General features: G+C 44.4%; 1 protein-coding gene across 1 annotated transcript in view; it reads right to left on the bottom strand.

The window, feature by feature from the left end:
• Positions 1–3,174: 3,174 nt before the first annotated feature.
• Positions 3,175–19,330, bottom strand: part of PAX8 (paired box 8) — a 127,431-nt gene continuing 111,275 nt past the window's right edge. Inside the window, exons 12-13 of the mRNA XM_086943386.1 lie at positions 9,807–9,893; positions 3,175–7,811 (exon numbers count right to left, since the gene is read on the bottom strand). Coding sequence (XP_086799512.1) covers positions 7,735–7,811; positions 9,807–9,893 — 164 coding nt within the window. The 3' untranslated portion in view covers positions 3,175–7,734. The remainder of the gene's footprint in view (positions 7,812–9,806; positions 9,894–19,330) is intronic.

Here is a 19,330-nt window from a genome sequence, read left to right as displayed (position 1 = left end):
AATGAGGCATGGCATGATGTAGAGGTAAGTGAGGAATGTACGTGTGTAGTGAGGTCTAAGGAGATTATAGGACAGTCAAGTGAGCAGTAGCGGGAGCATGTGGAAGTAGATAAATAAGGGTATTTAGTAAGGGAGGAATTCCACCAGAGAGACAGCAAGAGGCAAATGGAGGAATAGAGGGTATGTTTATGGAATAAGGCAGGGTTCCCCAAAGTAAGTTCTGGAGGGTCAGGTCCCTGCCAGCTTTTTAAAACTACCTTTATGTAAATGGGGATCTGCTAAAAATCTGGCATGGATCCGGCCCTCCAGGACCCACTTTGGAGAACCCTAGGGTAACGTAGCTTACAGACTGGAGGAACTGAGAGATAAAGAATGGATAACACGTGGGAATAGATGTGGGGAGCAATAGGATTTAAAATCCATCTTTAGTTTTCAAGAGATACCACAAAACACCACATAAACATAGCAGTCATGAGCAAGCTAGATTACGGCAATGGCTTACTGATGGGACTCCCTGAATATGGCTTCTCTCCCGCCAAGTTACCGCCCCGTTCAGGTCATGAACCCCCATCCTCCTACCGCACATAACCTTGCTGCCTCTGTGCCAGCAGCATATGCGCCTTACCCTACTCTTACCTCACTACAGCCTTGCCTGGCAGACCTTCGCTCGATCACTGCGATCCGCTAACCTTTAACTGCTTACTGTACCTAAATCTCCCTGCCTCAAATCACACATTCGTTTCTTCTGTCTACTTGGTCCTTTTCACTGGACAACGCTCCCTGAAGGTCTCAAGCCCATCCCACAGTCCTTGCCATGGAGGCTGGCTTTAAAAGCACATCACACATCAGGAGTGCCATCAGCTTGGCATAAGGGTCACATCTCTGCACCCCATCTTCACACTCTCGCTCAACTGTTCACTGTGCATGACATCATACAATGGCAGCCACAAGACACTAGCAGGCCTTTTGGTCTATGAAATGAGTACATTGAGTTTATAATGAGTAAAATAAGCCCCATTGAGTTGGGTAACAATAAACATCTGTTATTCTGCACCAAGATACCCTTGGGTGAACGTGCGCTTTACAAATGCATGTTATGTTAACCACAGACTATTGTCCTATGTACCAAAACTATACCTTTGCACACAATTCTGTCCGAAGTGCTTTAATTGCTACACAAATATATGAATTAATGATTAATAAACCCTTTGGATGCCTTCCATTGACTAAGGCAGCGCATGCTGAACTTTAAAGCATTTGAACCATCTCCCAGCAAAGTATCACGTGCATCCTAACCCTAAATCACGCTGCTCCTTTCTGATAGGGGATCCAGATTCCTTGTTGCTTCTGACGCTCAGGAAACTTGTTTGCAGAGTGCAATTTTCATGGGATAGGACCCCTGAAGTTTGAGCACATACCTTTAGGTGCCAACTGTGATGCGATCCCTTGTGAGTTTGGGTTACCCCGTTATGACCCTTAGAGGAACCTCTGTGTAAACAGGGGCGTTGTTTCCATGGGTGCAACAGGTGCCGTGGCACCGTTACCCAACGCGCTCCTCTGAACCCTGGGTATTGTTGTCTTTTATCATTCAAATAGCAGCCAGAGGGCCTTTCCTTCCTTGCTCTAGGGCCCATGACAGACTGGCTGTGCCACTGGCTGCCAACCAGAAGCGGGAGTCCACCTGCTATGGAAGACTGGACCCCCTCCCCTTTAGATGGGACTATGGGGGTATGAAGGGGTCACTTCCCGTAAAAAAAGACAAGAAAAGAAAGAAACAACATGGAAAGGAAAATGAGAACAAACTCAGATGTGTCGAAACAATATGATCTCAGATTATTGTAGTTTAACAAAACACATAGGACCAAATCATTCTCAAAGTGATTAATGATGCAAAAAAATGCCATGGGAACCATTGTTTGGTTGAAGAATGATGCCTGGATCTCACTGACGAGGCTCCTGTGTAAAATGTCTACCTGAAACCTTTGAAGCTTTTCCTCCGTAGTTATTGTAAGACCTGTTATCCTCTCCTGACCTAAACTTTCTGTCTAACTTGTTTTTACTATTAACGTGTATATTTTTATTACATTTGATGGCTAGCGACCGTAAGTGGACCACAAACGTTATGCTTTTGCACTGGGAGTTAGCAGACTTGGGACCGCTTAGCTTTATTTGACGCTATTTTACCCATCGGAATCCAATCGCGGTTTAAAAGGTTTGTTTAACATAAATTAGCAAGAATTTTGTCTTAAACACGAGTAATCTGGGACAGAGATGTGTTAAGAGTTTATAAAGCATACTTTTCTCCCTTGGGTCTCTTGGTGCTAAAACTGGATGAGCTGCAGCAGGCTGAATTATCCAAGCTGACTAAACAAGTTAGGGCCGAAGTTTGGCGGGTGGCCCACCGTCCGCCAGGGTGGTGCAGGGCATTACGCCTGCCATCTTGATGGACTACCACCTGCCATATTTAGAGATCACCTTCAGCCCTGCGACACTCTCTGTGCCTTCAGAGGAACGATCGTCACAGCAATTTCTCTGAAAGCACTGCAAGTTTGGTGCATGGCCACTGTCTTTGAGTTGTCTCCACAACATTTCTTTTTCTAAAACAAATTGCCAAAGCTGGAGTTTGTTTTTGAAAAAACTAAAAACCGAATAACCCTCTCACTCTTGGAGATTTGTCCAACATATGGGGGCCATGTTCCTTAAATTTTTTTTGTCTGCTGTCATGTACAGGAAAAAAAAATTATACCGTCTGCTCTAAATAGGAAGCGGGTAGTCTGATGACCTTACTCCAGTGGGCTCTACTCTGTCTGCATGATGGAGAAAGCTTTCTAACAGCAGAGTCAGTGGGAGCACTGCAGTCATAAAGACTACGGTCTGCCTGACCCTAAAAACAGCAGGCAGACCCAAGAGTTTGACGCACAGCGTACTACACCACGTTTGTGGTAGGATACTGTGCCCGCTAAACTCTAACCTGGACCCCAAGTCTTTAGTTTCATCAGATGCTTGCTTCATTAGTGATAAATGATCCATCTGTTTTTAGGTCTGGGTGTTAATAATATAGTTGTTGAACCTACTGCTAACAATATATACAGGGTGGACTTTGGGTCCACCCCTTTCAACCATTGGCTTTCTTTGACCAGCTGCACTCAGTCATTTTTTATTTTTTTTGTAGAGTTTTATATAGCGCAAACTAGACCCGAGAGATCGGGTATCAGAGCGCTTTACATGAGCATGAGCACCAGTTTTGTTACAGAAGACCACATTCATTTTTTAGGCACGGGGAGATTAAGTGATTTGCCCAGAATCATAGGATGTTGAGCGTCGTTGCCGAGACTCGAATCCGGTTCCCCAGCTTTGAGGTAGACCGCTATAGCCCTAAGGATACACCCCCCCCCCTCATCCTCATTGGCTTGAGACTTTGACAATCATGTATTGGCTGAGCCCAGAGGAGTATTTATCGCTCATCTATTTCTAGTAGAGGTTTGGTTGTACCTTTCTGCATCCTGTGATTGCTTGTATTTAATCTGTCCGCTCCTGCTTTCTAGCCCTTTTGTGTCTTGCTTTATTATACTAACACTGCATAGATTCACACATCAAAAGCAAATGTATTGGCTTTGCTAATGCTTTTTGTCCTATGTATTTTATGGTGTTTCATGTACATTTCGTCCTTATATAGCGCTTGTCCAGATTTGTCTCTAAACCCCATGTTCTTCGAAACCAGGAGACTCTCACAGAGTGACAACCTCGATGTCACAGATATTTTGCTGGAGTTTTCACCTACATATCATTGCTATCAGGTGTGCTAGCCGAATTGGATAAATGAAAATAAATCAGGACTACAACACCCAGAATGCATTAGATTATCACACGAAAGCCAGGATTGGAGGCAGTATCTATGATGACATGACGCGAGGGGTCCACCTTACTCCAGAAACAGCTGTTTGTACGCCACGCAGCACCTAAAATACCACCTTGACTTTAGCGAGCTTCTGTCTTGATGGTGTAATGGTATGACAATCTGGCAGCCATATTCCCAGCACTACATAAAGGACAAATGAAACCTACAAAAATGTGTACAGCCTGATAACATGGAACAGGTGGTTAAAGGAGGATGCGAAGGGGACTAAGAAACACACATAAACCGATATGGAAATTGAATCTTGTGTTAATACACCTGTTGCTGCAATCTATGTGTAACATGCATAACACGGGTTCCAAGCCCATTAAGATAACTCAGCGAGTTGATGCATCAATCTGGGTTGTGAGATGCATATCACACATTCCAATCCTAGTCAGATAGCTCAGTGAGTTTTTGTGTGTGGTGCAGCAACCTGCCTTTCACCCCCAGGTAACAGTTTCTAATATGTGATACAGCTTAGGGGTTATTGCACCTGTTGCACTTGACAGGCTGTGTACCTGCTACAGGGGTCTCTGTAAATACTGCAGTTCTTGTGGACAGTTCCCTGTTAAGTTGTCTGTCATCTTTCCAGTATTGATAAACTGAGCACCAGTGACTAAGATGAGCAATGAACCTCTCATTCAAGCACCACAAGACATCGCGGGTTGCTGTTTGCAGTACATATCATGTGCATGTAATTAGAAACAAATACTTTACTGAAAAAAACGACCAATTATACTTTAGCGTTTTTTGTACCATGCTTTAATTAATTAAAATATTTATTTTCACAAATAATTTATTTACATCTGTTTTATTCTATAAAAACAATTAAACAAAAATAACAGCCCCATCCCGGAAGTCCCAAAACGGGGTGGAAGTTTGGCAGAAGAGGGGCTGATAATACCAGGGGCGTGGTTATTGAAAGGAGTGGGCGGGATCTTAGGCCATGGCGGTGCTGATGCGTGCACCATAAGTCAGTGTGGTTCATGCAAAAGGATTTAATCTCACCGCCTCGTGAATGAGGGGCTCGGTTTCGCTTTTTTAAATGTGGGTGCGCAAGGCCGATATATGTATTCATGTTTAATGTGCGCCAGACACCTCGTAGAGCTTTTCAGACGCCATGTAAGTGCGTATTTATAGGTTTTGCAAGATGGGAAAAATAAGTATATTTTATGGCCTGCGTTTGGAGACGTAAATTGTATCGAAAACCTTCATGATTTGGTGTGTGAAAAAGTAGTAGTCCGCAGTGGTAATAGTTTCTCTCAGAAGTGGGTAGAAGAAACTGTAGAGATGCACATTCTAACCTGGACATCCCAGTATCATTTTATTTTTCACTGACGACTCGGAGCCAGGTTAGGGTGGGGCAGGGCTGGCCAGAGCCAGTGGAGGAGGGGTTTACACTCCCTAAGTGCGCATGGCGGTTTAGCAGGCCCCCTTTGGCCACCCAAACAGTCATGCGCACTTTGCATTTTTGCCACCGGGCTGTAATGCACAGCCTGGTGAGGAACATGCACAGGCTTCCAGTCCCTCTATGAGCGCTGAACAATGATGCTCAGACCAGTCGCAACACTGATGTAAAGTAGCTTTGTGATTGGCTGAGAGATCCTGGGAGCTTCGGTTCTGCCAGAGCGCTGGTGAGGGAAGAGGACGGAGGAGAAGCGGTGTCGGCATTCCCAGGTAAATTAATTTTGTTTTTCACCCCCCACCTCACCACCCCTATTCCGAGGCAGCCGCCACTGGGAAATACAGCATTTTTAGCATGCTTTGATTCCACTGAAAATGCTGCACAAAGAGACATGTTTGGTCCTATGTGGGACTAGTCAGTGTGCTGTTTCTGGCATGCCTTGTGAAAAAATGAGCATCTTTCAGGAGGACGGTCGCTTAGAATTGGAAGTTCGGGGGTCTCTCCATGATGGTGGAATAGGGGTGTTCCCTTGAAGCTAGGACTTCAGCAGAGTACCTACGTTTGTGTAGATTTTGAGGTGAGAAAAATGCAAGGAGGTGGAGAAATATTTTGAACTGGCAGGTAGTAGGAGTTCCTTTGTTAAATTGGTGAAGATTATACAGTAACTATTTGACACAGGTGTGCTCGTGTGCATGTGAAGCTTTAGGAGATACCATGCTATGTGGCTTTGCCGAGATACCCCGTGCTGTGCATATGATGCCATGTCTACATCTTCCCTTTTGCCAGTTAGAATCTCACACTCACAATGTCAGTATTTAAAAGGTGGGACTCTAAGGCGGAACCACCCGTTCCTCCCTCTCCAAAACTTACCACAGTTATGTGGTTTACCAGTTTGTGGGGCACAAATCATTCCAGTGGCACCTGAAGGGACCTAATTGTCAAAGTTGGCACTCTTTGAGACAACTAGTAATCTTTAAAAGGTGTAAGGCAGCAGAAGAAAGAGTGTCAATACGGTCAGGGTACTTGCACCAGCATGTGACATCAGTGGAATAGTGGTGCCTGCTAGAGAAGTTAGTATTCTCTGATGTTTTGAGTGAAGCGTGTGGATTGATAAATATACGAAGGACAGGGTTTTAATTCATGTTAACTACTCTCCATCGGTCATTGTCAAGGCTTCCCTGCAGGCCATTTCTTCACTTTTGCAGTCAAGCATTGCCAAGGCCATGAATGGCCTAGTACTAAATCACCCCCAATTGACCATTTTCAGCATCCTCCCATAGACCATTGCGAGGTCCCCATTAATGAACATCAAGTCCCTTCCATTGACCATTGTGAAAGCCCCTTCGCCCCATGGAAACCAGTTAAGACCAATCTTTGACGATGAAACCTTGCCATGGCTGCATTTGCAGTTTGCCAAAGCCCACCCAATTTTCACTTTCATACCCTTCACATTCTCCCCTGGTAAACCCTCCATGTACCATTGTCAAAGCCCCCATTGACAATCGGAAAGGTGCTTCCATTGACCATGGTCACGTTCTCTCTTTTGCACATATTCACAGTTCTTCTATTGACCACTGACAAGGCTTTCATTAACCATTGGCTTGGTCATTCTCAGTGACCACTGTCAAGGCACCCATTGACCACTGATAAGCTTCTTCTCTTGACCACAGTCAAATTCAGTCCTTTGGCCAATTACAAGGGCCTTTTATTGACCATTGTCAAGATCGCTCATTGATCATTAACAAATGTTCCATCAACTGTTGTCAAAGTGTCCCTTTGACCACAGTCAATTCCCAAAGTGACCACTGTTGAGGTCCTTCCATTGACCATTGTCATAGGCCCTCCATAAACCATTGTCAAGACTCTTCAAGTGACCATTGCCAAGGCCCACTGTTTATTTTGCCATGGCCTCGATATTCTTTTTCAAAGGTCCACCTTTTCAATGCCAGTCGGCACGCAGCACAGCTTACGTTCTGGTAAACCGTGCAGCGACACAAAACCAAAACTCTCATATCCCATGTGTCTTAAAAATGTTAGAGTCCTCATTTGAAGCAGGCTAAACACCTGGCCTGAAATAGATGGGGAAACATTGAGGGGGTCACTTGCGATAATGGTGGGGGGATTCCTTTGTGCAATGTTCATGTTCCCCTACTGTTTCAATCAGAGCAGGAATATTTTTACGTCAGTTCATTGGTTCACCCTTGGTTCTCCACCCTGCTTGCGTGTGCTCCGCTCTTCACGCGCTGTTACATTCAGCGTCATTGCACAAGATTTGTTCTGAAATTCTGATCCACTTTTTTTTTTGCGAGGGATGGTATTTTTCCTTTTATTTTCCACCTCCTAGGTTCAAGAAAAGGCTTTGAGTCTTGAATTCTGGGCCTGTCTCATCTTGACGCTGGTATGCCATGCTCCGCTGGACCGATGTGTAAGGCTACAGGTGGTCGTAGGCGCCTGTGGAGGTGGGGGCAGCTCCCGCCCTTGCCGTGGAGCTGTAGTAATACGGGGACGCTGGAAGAGAGGAACAAAATGTTGTTAGGGGAACCGTCTTTTTGTTGTTTCATGCTGGGTCGCATCTTGAGTTAATAAGTTTAAGATTGCTCAGAAGCAGTAGTCAACCATTAACCTCCAGCTCCTAACCTGTGCGAAAGTAGCGTCTGCCTTCTTCCCATTAACCCAGACTTGCCCTAGAGTCACGCTTGACTGGGATATTTTATATAGACAATATTAAAAGTACAGGTGGTTAGGGGGATGGTTAAGTGGCTTTGTGGCTCTGGCAGGAGGCATGGCTGCAGTCGGACGTCCCTTCCAACCCTCATCTCAGCACTCCAATGTCTTTAGGGAGGTTAGGGAGACAGAAACTTGGCCAGGCACAGGCTTAACCCTTGAGGAGAGAAGTCCTCTGGCTGTGGCATTGTAGATCTGTGAGAAGTCACTCTGTCAGGGATCCCTCAACACATTTGTAGAAGGGCACCATCACATTGTTCTATCCCACTGCACTGGTTTCAGCCACACATTAGTGGGGCTGAGACAAAGTCACTCATATGTTAAGCCAGTGTATTTTAAAGAGACGTCTGGTTAGGGTAGATTCTACCACATATAAGGTTAACTTTTGGAATGACTGTAGAGATTTGACAGAGTTTCTCAAGCCAAACCAACCTTTTAAAGGCAAGCAAGGGCTTGCCATAAAACCTCTCAATGTTCTCTATTGGGCAGTTTGCCTCTGGTGACCTTAAATGCGCCACTCAGATATGATTTCTGCAACCAACCCCATCATTTCAAATACAAGAGTCTATCCAGTGCTTAATTTGTAAAATGTAAAAATAGTGCGTGTCAGGGCCTTCTCAAAAGGCCATTGCCACTTTTTTTACCACCCATTGCCCCTGCCAGCTCCACCAATAATTGTACCAACTCAACTACTAACCATCGCACTCCTACAAGTGTGACAATTTAGACTATTCCAGGCCACCCAACGCTATTAGAAAGAAACAGGCGGCAGATATTACTAATTTTTAAAGCACATTGAACTACTAAACAGTGTTGTTGTGCTTATCTCAAAATTAGGCAGTCAGCACATGCTGGGCTGTCATTAAGACCGGTGCTGTGAATTAAGGGCTGGTACTGAGCACTGGAAACCACCGGCTCATATTAAGCACTGGTTCTATCAAGTCTTGCTACAGTGGGAGGTGGTGGTCCTAACACCAAGAGATGAATTACAAAAGTGCCTTGCTGTACAACAGGTGTGGGCACACCGACAAAAAGGCACTTGGAGGCACATTAATTCCGCACCTCGTAAGTGGCGCACAGTGGGCACCCTGAAGGTGCCCCATGGGAGGGGAAACAGGGTGTCCCAGGATCCACTCCTCTATAAAGGAAGGCTGGGTTTGCTTGCAGGGAAAGATGGATCCGTGGTTGTAACCACATTTGTCTCTACTGCTACAGTCTCTCCAGTGCATGCACTACCTGAGAGTGGAGACACATTTTTTAGTGTAGAGGGAGCGGAGTCACAGTCTGCGCCGGTGCACCCTTAGAGGGTACACAGTGGCACAAATAGAGTGTGGCATCCACTCTGTAACAAGGTCTCTTGTTTCAACACTTTGCAAGACCTCAAGGATTGATGGAGAACCCCATGCCCAGAACACACTCCCCTGGAGTATCTCATAAGGAGCTATTTTCAAATCAGGGGTGATCGCTCTCACTAGGGCAGAGAGCTGAAACAAGGGAAAGCAGAAACTAGTGTGGGGAAAGGAAGAAAAAGAAAAGGGAGACCAAGCAAGAGAAGGTAGTGCACCCAGTGGAACCCCGCAAAGACACGACAAACATTCAAACTGTAGAGGGGTGACAAAGAAGAAAAAAATAGTACAGAAGGGAAGTGGGAACAAGAGACACTGTTGAGAAAAGTGAGAGCAATGGGTGGAAGGGGAGAGCAGGAAGCACTGAAAAGAGGGAGAGGGGAGTCGACAGTGTGGACATTGTTCATTTTGAAGACTTTTCAGAATCACTTACTGAGCAGTGAGGAGCCAGGGAACCTCCAGGCCTCTCCGTATGCAGAATAGGGCCCATGACTGTACGCGTTTCCGGAGTAATCACTTCCTGCTGATGAAAATGAAGAAATGTAGTGAGACACTGGCCTCGTGCTCCTAGTCTCCTTTGGGGTTTAAAGCAGGATATGCTGCCATTCTAGCACAGTAACCCCTCAGCATCTTAGATTGTGTATACATCAAGTGGTTATGTGAGACACCACCTGTTACCCTCAGCCCCCCAGCTGCTACATAAACCAAGAACTGTATCAGGTACCCGATTAGTTCATTAGAGTTTGCATAGATCGAAAGGTGAAGTGAGCTCCAATCTGGAGCCCTCAGCCTCACAGCCTATGCACAAAAAGAGGCAATGTGAGCTCTGGCATGATACCCTACACCTCCTAGCATGTACCTAAATCAAGAGAGGCCACTGGCTGCAACCGCAGCCACCTAGCCTCACAGGACACTAAAAAGCAAGTGGTGCATTGAGCTGAGTCGCGTACCCTCAGCCTCTTGACTTGTGGCTACACCAACAGTAGTACTCAAGCCTAGTCAGGCACACTCAACCTCCCAGGATGCTTTTACCAAGAGATGTGATGTGTGTGCCCAGGTAATCTACAACTTTTGAGGAAGTCCTAATGGCATGTACGATTTAATGAAGCTGGCATGAAATGCCGGCAACACCACCTACGCAGGCGCACTTACACACAAGTATATATATATATATAGGAGTGATAAATGGCTTTTGTGATTTTACAGCTCGGCAAGGACAGCACTGTGCTAGTCCTATGCTTAAAGACTTTGCTGTAGAAATGGCAAAATACGTTGTCCTTTTCTCTCTCGACGTGGATAGCACTGTGCTAATCCTATGCTTAAAAACTTTGATAGAAAAACAGACATTTGAGGTGAGCAGATCTAGAGTGTTGCTGGTGTTGAGAGTGCTTTCCACCTAAACTGGAGAACTACCCAGAGTTCTCTCCTTCTTTTTTGCATATATATATATATATATATATATATATATATATATATATATATATATATATATATATATATATATATATATATATATATATATTTATATCCACGCAAACCTTCAGTAAACCAAAGGAAGAGGTCACACAGGGAATCCAGGAGAGGCTATTTATTGGGACAGCAGTTCAGGCATTATGCATTTCAGCTTAAGTGCCTTCCTCAGATGCCACTGCTAAACTGAGAATGCATATTTACAACAAGGGGTGGTGAGGGACAGAGTCTCTGAATTAAGCAAAAAGCTCTCACCCAGTCAAGAGATCAGGGCTAGATCCAACACCGTTTTTTAGCTCACTGCACCATCCCAGTTTCAGAACCTGGCTGTATGCAAATTAGTCTGTTCCTGTCCCAGTGCATGATGGGAACAGGGCAAACCAAACTACAAAAGCCAATTCTTACACTGGGAAGGAAACAAGCTCCCGGGGACCGGTTTCTGGCATTACAGCCGTCTTCGGCCCGGTTTGCTTGAATCCTGATGGTGCAATGAGCAAGGGTCTCACATCTGAGAATACCCTTCCACGCTTAGGGTGGACAAAAATATTTACAACAAGGGGTGGTGAGGGACAGAGTCTCTGAATTAAGCAGAAAGCTCTCACCCAGTCAAGAGATCAGGGCTAGATCCAACACCGTTTTTTAGCTCACTGCACCATCCCAGTTTCAGAACCTGGCTGTATGCAAATTAGTCTGTTCCTGTCCCAGTGCATGATGGGAACAGGGCAAACCAAACTACAAAAGCCAATTCTTACACTGGGAAGGAAACAAGCTCCCGGGGACCGGTTTCTGGCATTACAGCCGTCTTCGGCCCGGTTTGCTTCAATCCTGATGGTGCAATGAGCAAGGGTCTCACATCTGAGAATACCCTTCCACGCTTAGGGTGGACAAAAATATTTACAACAAGGGGTGGTGAGGGACAGAGTCTCTGAATTAAGCAGAAAGCTCTCACCCAGTCAAGAGATCAGGGCTAGATCCAACACCGTTTTTTAGCTCACTGCACCATCCCAGTTTCAGAACCTGGCTGTATGCAAATTAGTCTGTTCCTGTCCCAGTGCATGATGGGAACAGGGCAAACCAAACTACAAAAGCCAATTCTTACACTGGGAAGGAAACAAGCTCCCGGGGACCGGTTTCTGGCATTACAGCCGTCTTCGGCCCGGTTTGCTTGAATCCTGATGGTGCAATGAGCAAGGGTCTCACATCTGAGAATACCCTTCCACCCTTCCACGCTTAGGGTGGACAAAAATATTTACAACAAGGGGTGGTGAGGGACAGAGTCTCTGAATTAAGCAGAAAGCTCTCACCCAGTCAAGAGATCCAGAAATGCCAGAAACCGGTCCCCGGTAGCTTGTCTCCTCTCTGGTGAAGAATTGGCTTGGTAGTTTAGTTTGCCCTGTTCCCATGATGCACTGGGCCAGGGACAGACTGATTTGCATATAGCCAGGTTCTGAGCTGGGATGGTGCAGTGAGATAAATAACGGTGATGGATCAAGCCCTGATCTTTGGACTGGGTAAGAGTGGTCTGCTTAATTCAGACACTCTGTTCATCACCACCCCCTTTTCTGAATCGTTTTTGGCCACTATAGGTGTGGCAGGGTATACTCAGACATGAGTCCCTTTCTCACTGCACCATCAGAATTCAAGCAAGCCGGGCCGAAGAAGGCTGGAATGCCAGAAACCGGTCCCCGGTAGCTTGTCTCCTCTCTGGTGAAGAATTGGCTTGGTAGTTTAGTTTGCCCTGTTCCCATGATGCACTGGGCCAGGGACAGACTGATTTGCATATAGCCAGGTTCTGAGCTGGGATGGTGCAGTGAGATAAATAACGGTGATGGATCAAGCCCTGATCTTTGGACTGGGTAAGAGTGGTCTGCTTAATTCAGACACTCTGTTCATCACCACCCCCTTTTCTGAAACTGAGAATGCAGGCACGCTTCCGCTTTTAAATGGTCCTGCAGTTCTCCCGTAATGAGAAACACACACCCCCCAAACCATGTGATCGTCCACCAGCTGTAACATTGTGGACACTACAGCTCCCAGAATACACCTTGACTGGGCGGGTGGTACGTGAGGGAACTAAATGGAATACAGTGCATGTGGCATTGGTGTCCCGCAGGGCAAGGCGCCTTGTGTCCAGTTAAAATACAGTCCTGTAGCCTCCCTGGGTCCCCGCATACGTCCTAACCTCTGTGGCACAAATCCGCCGGGCCGTGGGCTGATTTCAATGAATCCACGCTCCTCTCGAAGTCACGAGCTGCCGGTTGGCAGCAGTCCTTGCTGGACCTGCACTTAGGAGGTGGGCTGGCGCAGTTCCAAAATCTTGGACGAAAAACAAACTGCGATGCAGGAGCCAGTAATGAAGCCAGCCAACTTAGCAGAATGGGGCCTCTTAACGCGTCAGTGGCTGACGCGATAGTATCCAAGCAAACGTCCAGTAAACCAAAGGAAGAGGCAACACGGGGAATCCAGTAAAGGATATTTATTGGGACAGCAGTTCAGGCATTATGCATTTCGGCTTAAGTGCCTTTATATATATATATATATATATATATATATATATATATATATATATATATATATATATATATATATATATGAACTCGCTGCACAAGCGATGTTTTCAGACGATATAGAGCAGGAGGACACTGCTGAGAAGGAAGTCGGGGCAGGGGGGCCCGAGAGAGCAACAACGAGTACCGCCAGAGACTTGTTCAAGGAACTAGAAAAGCTTAAAAGAAATGAACAGTCAAAATGGTGGGAAGCACGCTCACTCAAGAGATACCTAGATGTTGGGAGAGTCCCTAGAGGACTACGCATCATGTTGGCCCCCAGCTATGAAAACCCGAACCCCTTAATGATGGAAGAATGGGGTCAGTGCAATCTTGAATCCTCGCGCAAACTAATGCAGATCTTAGTAAAGTTTGCTGAAATTGATGGAGAGGAACTTCAGACCAAGATAGATATTATTGAAGATAAAATAAAGGCACTGCAGGGTGATAAGGAAACTTCACAAATCGCTAATATGAGGAGTGAAATGTTAAGCAGACTTTCAAAAGAGGAAGAAAAAATCAAAACAAGAAAAATTTATAAATTTAAAAGAGACCGGGACGACTATGCAAATGGCCAAATATTCACGTTTGCACGTCGATACGACACTTTAAGAAAAGCCACAGTGAATAAAAGAGGTGCAGCGGGTGTGGGGGCAATGCCGGCAGAAACTGACGAAGTGTCTACGTACAGCTCAGCTGCAGAAAGTGGCTCAGACAATGAAGGGGCAAGAAGCAATGTTGTTCTTACGATGGGGGAAGAGCTGGCGGTCTTGAAAGATGGCAGAAAGACAACCCTAAGATCGCACTTCCAGGGAAAATTGGCCCAACCAAGTCCCAACGCAGGAGGGGCAGGAGAAAAGCAGCCAAACAAAGGCGAGCCACCCAAGCGGGGACGAGGACGGGGCCGGGGAAGGAGCAAGAAACCCCAGGTCTAATTGAAAACAACACCATGGATTCTTTAACAACGGTGAGCTGTGATGGAGACCGATCCAGCGAGAAGAAACAGACCAAATCCATAATCAACCTCAGCGCAATAGAACTATCAGCTGCAGAACAGCAACTATTAAGCTTAGGCCTAAGCTTTTGCCCTGAGTCCAACTTTTCGTATACCACCACGAGGGCAGACATATACAGATATATAAGGAAATTAAAATTGAAAAAACAATTCCTTAATAAAGCAACCAGCACAGAAAATGCCCCAACACAAGCCACCACCGGCACCTCAGGTTTGTCAGTCAGTGACCTAAATTTGTACCGTGATGTCTGCCAGTTGGGAATTGATGAAGCTTTGGGGACACAGGACATAGTGACGTCCAGTGGTCAAAGGAAACCAATTACCCCATTCAAGCCCAAGTCCAGATATATTCCCTTGGCGGCACGGGATGGTCTTGATTCATTCAGTGATGTCATGGTGCAACAAGTGAAAAAGATGGCACTAAAGACTGACAAAAAGCGTCAATTTACAAACCAAGAGAGACAAATAAACCAACTGTCGATCAAATTGAAAAATGCTGAAGTTGTTGTTCGAAACTCGGACAAAGGTGGGAACATTGTTTTATGGCCAGCCACGGAATATCTAGAGGAGGCCCATAGGCAATTAGATGACCCACAATGTTATTCCAAGAGCACCCCTCAGAAATACAGGATGATGTTGGAGGCTCTATTTAAGAACTTGGTGGCATGGAAGGGCTTTGGTATGCTTAGTGGAGATGAGTTTAAGTTCATCAAAAAAGATCATCCACTGACACCATATATTTATTTCATACCAAAAGTCCACAAGAATATCTCCAAACCCCCAGGAAGACCAATAATCGCAGCATGTGGGGGCCCTTTGGAAAATCTTTCAAGATACATTGATTACTTCTTGCAGCCACACATGAAGTCCCTAAAGTCATATATACAAGACTCAAGTGACTTCCTGCGAAAGTTGGATGATGTTACATGGAGCCCCGACTTGTTGTTGGTAACGTTGGACGTCAGTTCACTATACACCTGTATAAAGCATAAGGATGGTCTGCGGGCATGTGAGCATTATCTTAGCCGCAGACCTATGGAACTGGCCCAACACACCAAAATGCTCATGGATATGCTAAAGTTCTGCCTCGAAAACAACTTTTTCATATTTAATGGTCAAATGTACCAACAGGTCCAGGGTGTAGCAATGGGGGCCAGTTTCTCCCCCAGTTACGCCTGCCTCTTTATGGGGTGGTGGGAGGAACTGGTCCTCCAGCGAAAATTTGAAGATTATTGGACTACTAATGTTACCTGTTGGTTCAGGTTTATTGATGACTTATTTATTGTGTGGCGTGGTTCCGAAGAAAGTGTTTTAACTTTTATACATGACATCAATAATAACGATCTTAATTTGCATTTTACCTCTGACATAAGCAGGGAATCGGTAACATTTTTAGATGTACAGGTTTTTATATGTAACAATGTGATTTCCAGTACTCTTTTTAGAAAACCGACGGCAGGTAACACTCTTTTACACGCTACGAGTGCTCATCCCCAACATCTAATCAAGTCAATACCCTATGGCGAGATGCTACGCATCCGCCGCATTTGCAGCAATCAAGAAGATATGATTGCAAAACAACAGGAAAGCTTTGAAAGATTTGTAGATAGGGGATATACTGCCAAGTTAGTGAACACTGCTATAAAGAAATCTAGGATCAAAGACAGAGGCGATTTGCTGACTAGGAGAGTGAAAGAAAGTGACAATACCAATGAGGTGAGACTCATCCTGACATACTCCAAACAGGAGAAAGAATTAAGGAGTATTGTCAGAAGAAACTGGCACTTTGTAAAGGATGATCCCACAATTGGTGATGTGATGCCCCCTAATCCATCAATTACCTTTCGAAAAGGTTTGTGTATGGGCTCTATTCTCTCTAAAAACAGTCAAGACTATATAGGCAAGGAGCCCTGGAGACCGATCAGCAGGGGTTTCTACAAGTGTTTGGCATGCAAAGCATGCCAACATGGTGTCAATACTAAAAAATATACAACAGTAATCCCTAAAACCACTAGGGAAATAAAACAGCATTTAACCTGCAGGACGGAATACTGTGTATATATTTTAGAGTGCGACTGCAAGCTTAAATACATTGGCAGCAGCAAGCTACAAATACACAAGCGTATCCTGCAACATCTACGCGCCATTGTAAATAAAGACCAAAGCTATCCAGTGGCCAGACACTTTGAGGCATGTCACAATAGTAAGCCTCAGTGTCTGAAATATTTTGCCATTGAGTCTGTAGCACTTACCAGAAGAGGAGGTGATAGGGAGGCATGCATGCGCAGGTTGGAAACCAAATATATTTTGGAGTTCAACTCAAAGTGGCCGGGGGGTCTTAACACCACGGAGGACCTCCACACATACCTGTGACCACTCTGGGACAATGCCACCCTCACCTTATAGCGAACACCATGACATGATTACAGTCTGAGGAACAAAAGGAGTTGGTTCGCACCATGCACTTTGTTTACATATTTATATTTATATTGTACTATACTATGTATAATTTATATGTTGAGTGTATATATCAGGTGTGTGTAAATATATGAATTGATTGATTTTAGCCGTCGTCTTAGATATTGGGGTAGTATATGTTTTTTATCCTGGTTTTTGATATGGCGACTGATTTTAGTCATGTTACCGATTCCCTTTCTCTTTTAGACTGTTTTTATGGTGTGATGATTATTCTTATACGTGCAATATTGATGATGTATGAAATTATCTTGATTTGATAACTGGAAGCTAAGCACTGTTTTAATAGTGTTTAGACTGCCCTTCCTCCCTTATCCCAGTACTGTATAACCTCCAGCACCAGCCACTTTATTTGTACTTGCACTTTTTTGACCGCACATTGTCACTTTAGAGGAAGGAATTATAATTAATAATTTTTTCCATAAGACACGAGGTCACTTTAAATATACAAGTGCAATAGTTTAGCCAAAAGATAAGAATGATATAATGGAACCGGATGTATGTTTAGGCTCCACAATCTTTTCCTTTTTGAGCTTTTGTGGCTGGCACATTTGACGTCTTGAATTCATTTCTTCTTGTGGTTTTTTTTCCCCCTTTTTTTAACAAAAGAGATCCATAATGATAGAATAAATTTCTCCTTTTTTTGGATCCTTCTTTTCACGACTATTATAACAATAGTAGTGAATATTTGTATAATCTTGTATTATACTTCAATACACTAGGGTGAGCACACATTTTTTTATGCACAATAATTTGTGTTAGATTGTGATGGACAAGTGGGTATACTTCTTTCTCAACGCCATCGGGAAGAGTTATATAGGCATTTATGCAGTTATCACCAATCTTTATTAAATTGGTAATACTCTTCGCACACTAAAATTGAAACAGTACATGCATAAGTTTAAATTAATTTATAATTATGCAATATTGTGATTCATTTATGTATTTATACAGGTATTCTCAAAAGTTTTAATATTGGTACTAGGAGAAAGCATATGTAAATTGTATTCATACATACTAGTATTTTTTCTATGTCCACCATTGTCTGACATGTGACCACACGTTATCACTTTAAATGGGCAAAAAGCAATCTGTATCGCCATGTGACCAAGGCCGCTGGGACGGCTGAAACGCGTCATGACAGACTACCTAATGGCTAAATAAAGAATGCTGAAAAAGAAAGTTGGTCCTTGCCTCGAGTTTCCTTTGGAAGGAGCGCTGCTGCGAGGTATTTGCAGATATATATATATATATATATATATATATATATATATATATATATATATATATATATATATATATATATATATATATTCAATGAGAAAAACAAATGTTGCAGGAACTTTATAGTTAGGTTATGAATTTACTTGCACAAAGCCATCGAAATTCAGCAGTTATAGTTATGGTGAACTCAAGTAACTATAACCTGCACTCTTAGGTAACTATAATGTGCGCCCCTGACATGCAAAGTTTTCTCATCAATAATTTTATATCAAATGTTGCAGTGATAATATCAATGATGCCATAGAAGGTGTCATCAATGATGTAATACGTGGAAGCTGTGCATGGTGGGAGCATGTGTGATAGATACCTATGGGTGCAAGTTATGATTACCTGAGTAAAACCATAACTATAACTGCAAAATTTCTATGGTTTTGTTGCGATTAAATTCAGAAACTAACTAAATGTCCCTGTAACCACTGTTTTTTTCAGTGAATTTCTATTTGTTTTTTTTACACGCACATTAACATAACCGGTGCTGCGCTACGGCCAGGCCTGGGACCAAACCTGCTGCATGCCCCCAAACCCAAGCGGCGCACAGCTTGTGACATGGACTACAGCTAAAAAACATGTTTCATAAAACTGCAGAGTACTGTCAGTTTGGGTTAAGGATGTTGTCCTAGTTCTGCTTAAAGTACCAACAGGCACCATGGAAAAATATGAAACTTGAAAAACTATGGGGCAGATGTACAAGCCCCCTGCGACTCTTTTACGCCGCCGTTGCGTCACTTTGTGATGCAGCGGAGGCGCAAAAGATGCGCCATGCTGCGGGGGTATTTACAACGTGGCGCATCTGGAAGATGCATCACGTTGTAAAGCTCTGTGCCAGAAGATTGCGTTCCTGCGCAGGGGGGGGGGGGGCGTTCCGGCGCAGGAACGCCTCCTAAAAGTGGCTGAGTGAGATCTACAAGATTTCACGCAGTCACTTTTGGGCCCATGCTGCGTCAAAACCCTGCGCCTGCTTGAAGCAGGCGTAAGGTTTGATGCAGAATTGTAAAAATAGGGCTCCCCAGAGCATTGCTGGAGCTGCGTTGCGCTTGCGATGCCACTCCAGCAATGCGCCGCCTTCACGGCACAGATGCGTCACGCATCTGTGCCATTTTCGCCCCATGGTGCGCCGCATTGTAATGCGGCGCATCCATGGTGGCGGAGGCGTGGTGTACAATAACT

Source organism: Lissotriton vulgaris, chromosome 11 (genome assembly GCF_964263255.1).
Source record: "Lissotriton vulgaris chromosome 11, aLisVul1.2, whole genome shotgun sequence".
NCBI classification, from domain to species: domain Eukaryota; kingdom Metazoa; phylum Chordata; class Amphibia; order Caudata; family Salamandridae; genus Lissotriton; species Lissotriton vulgaris.
This window is presented reverse-complemented; position numbering and strand designations above follow the sequence as displayed.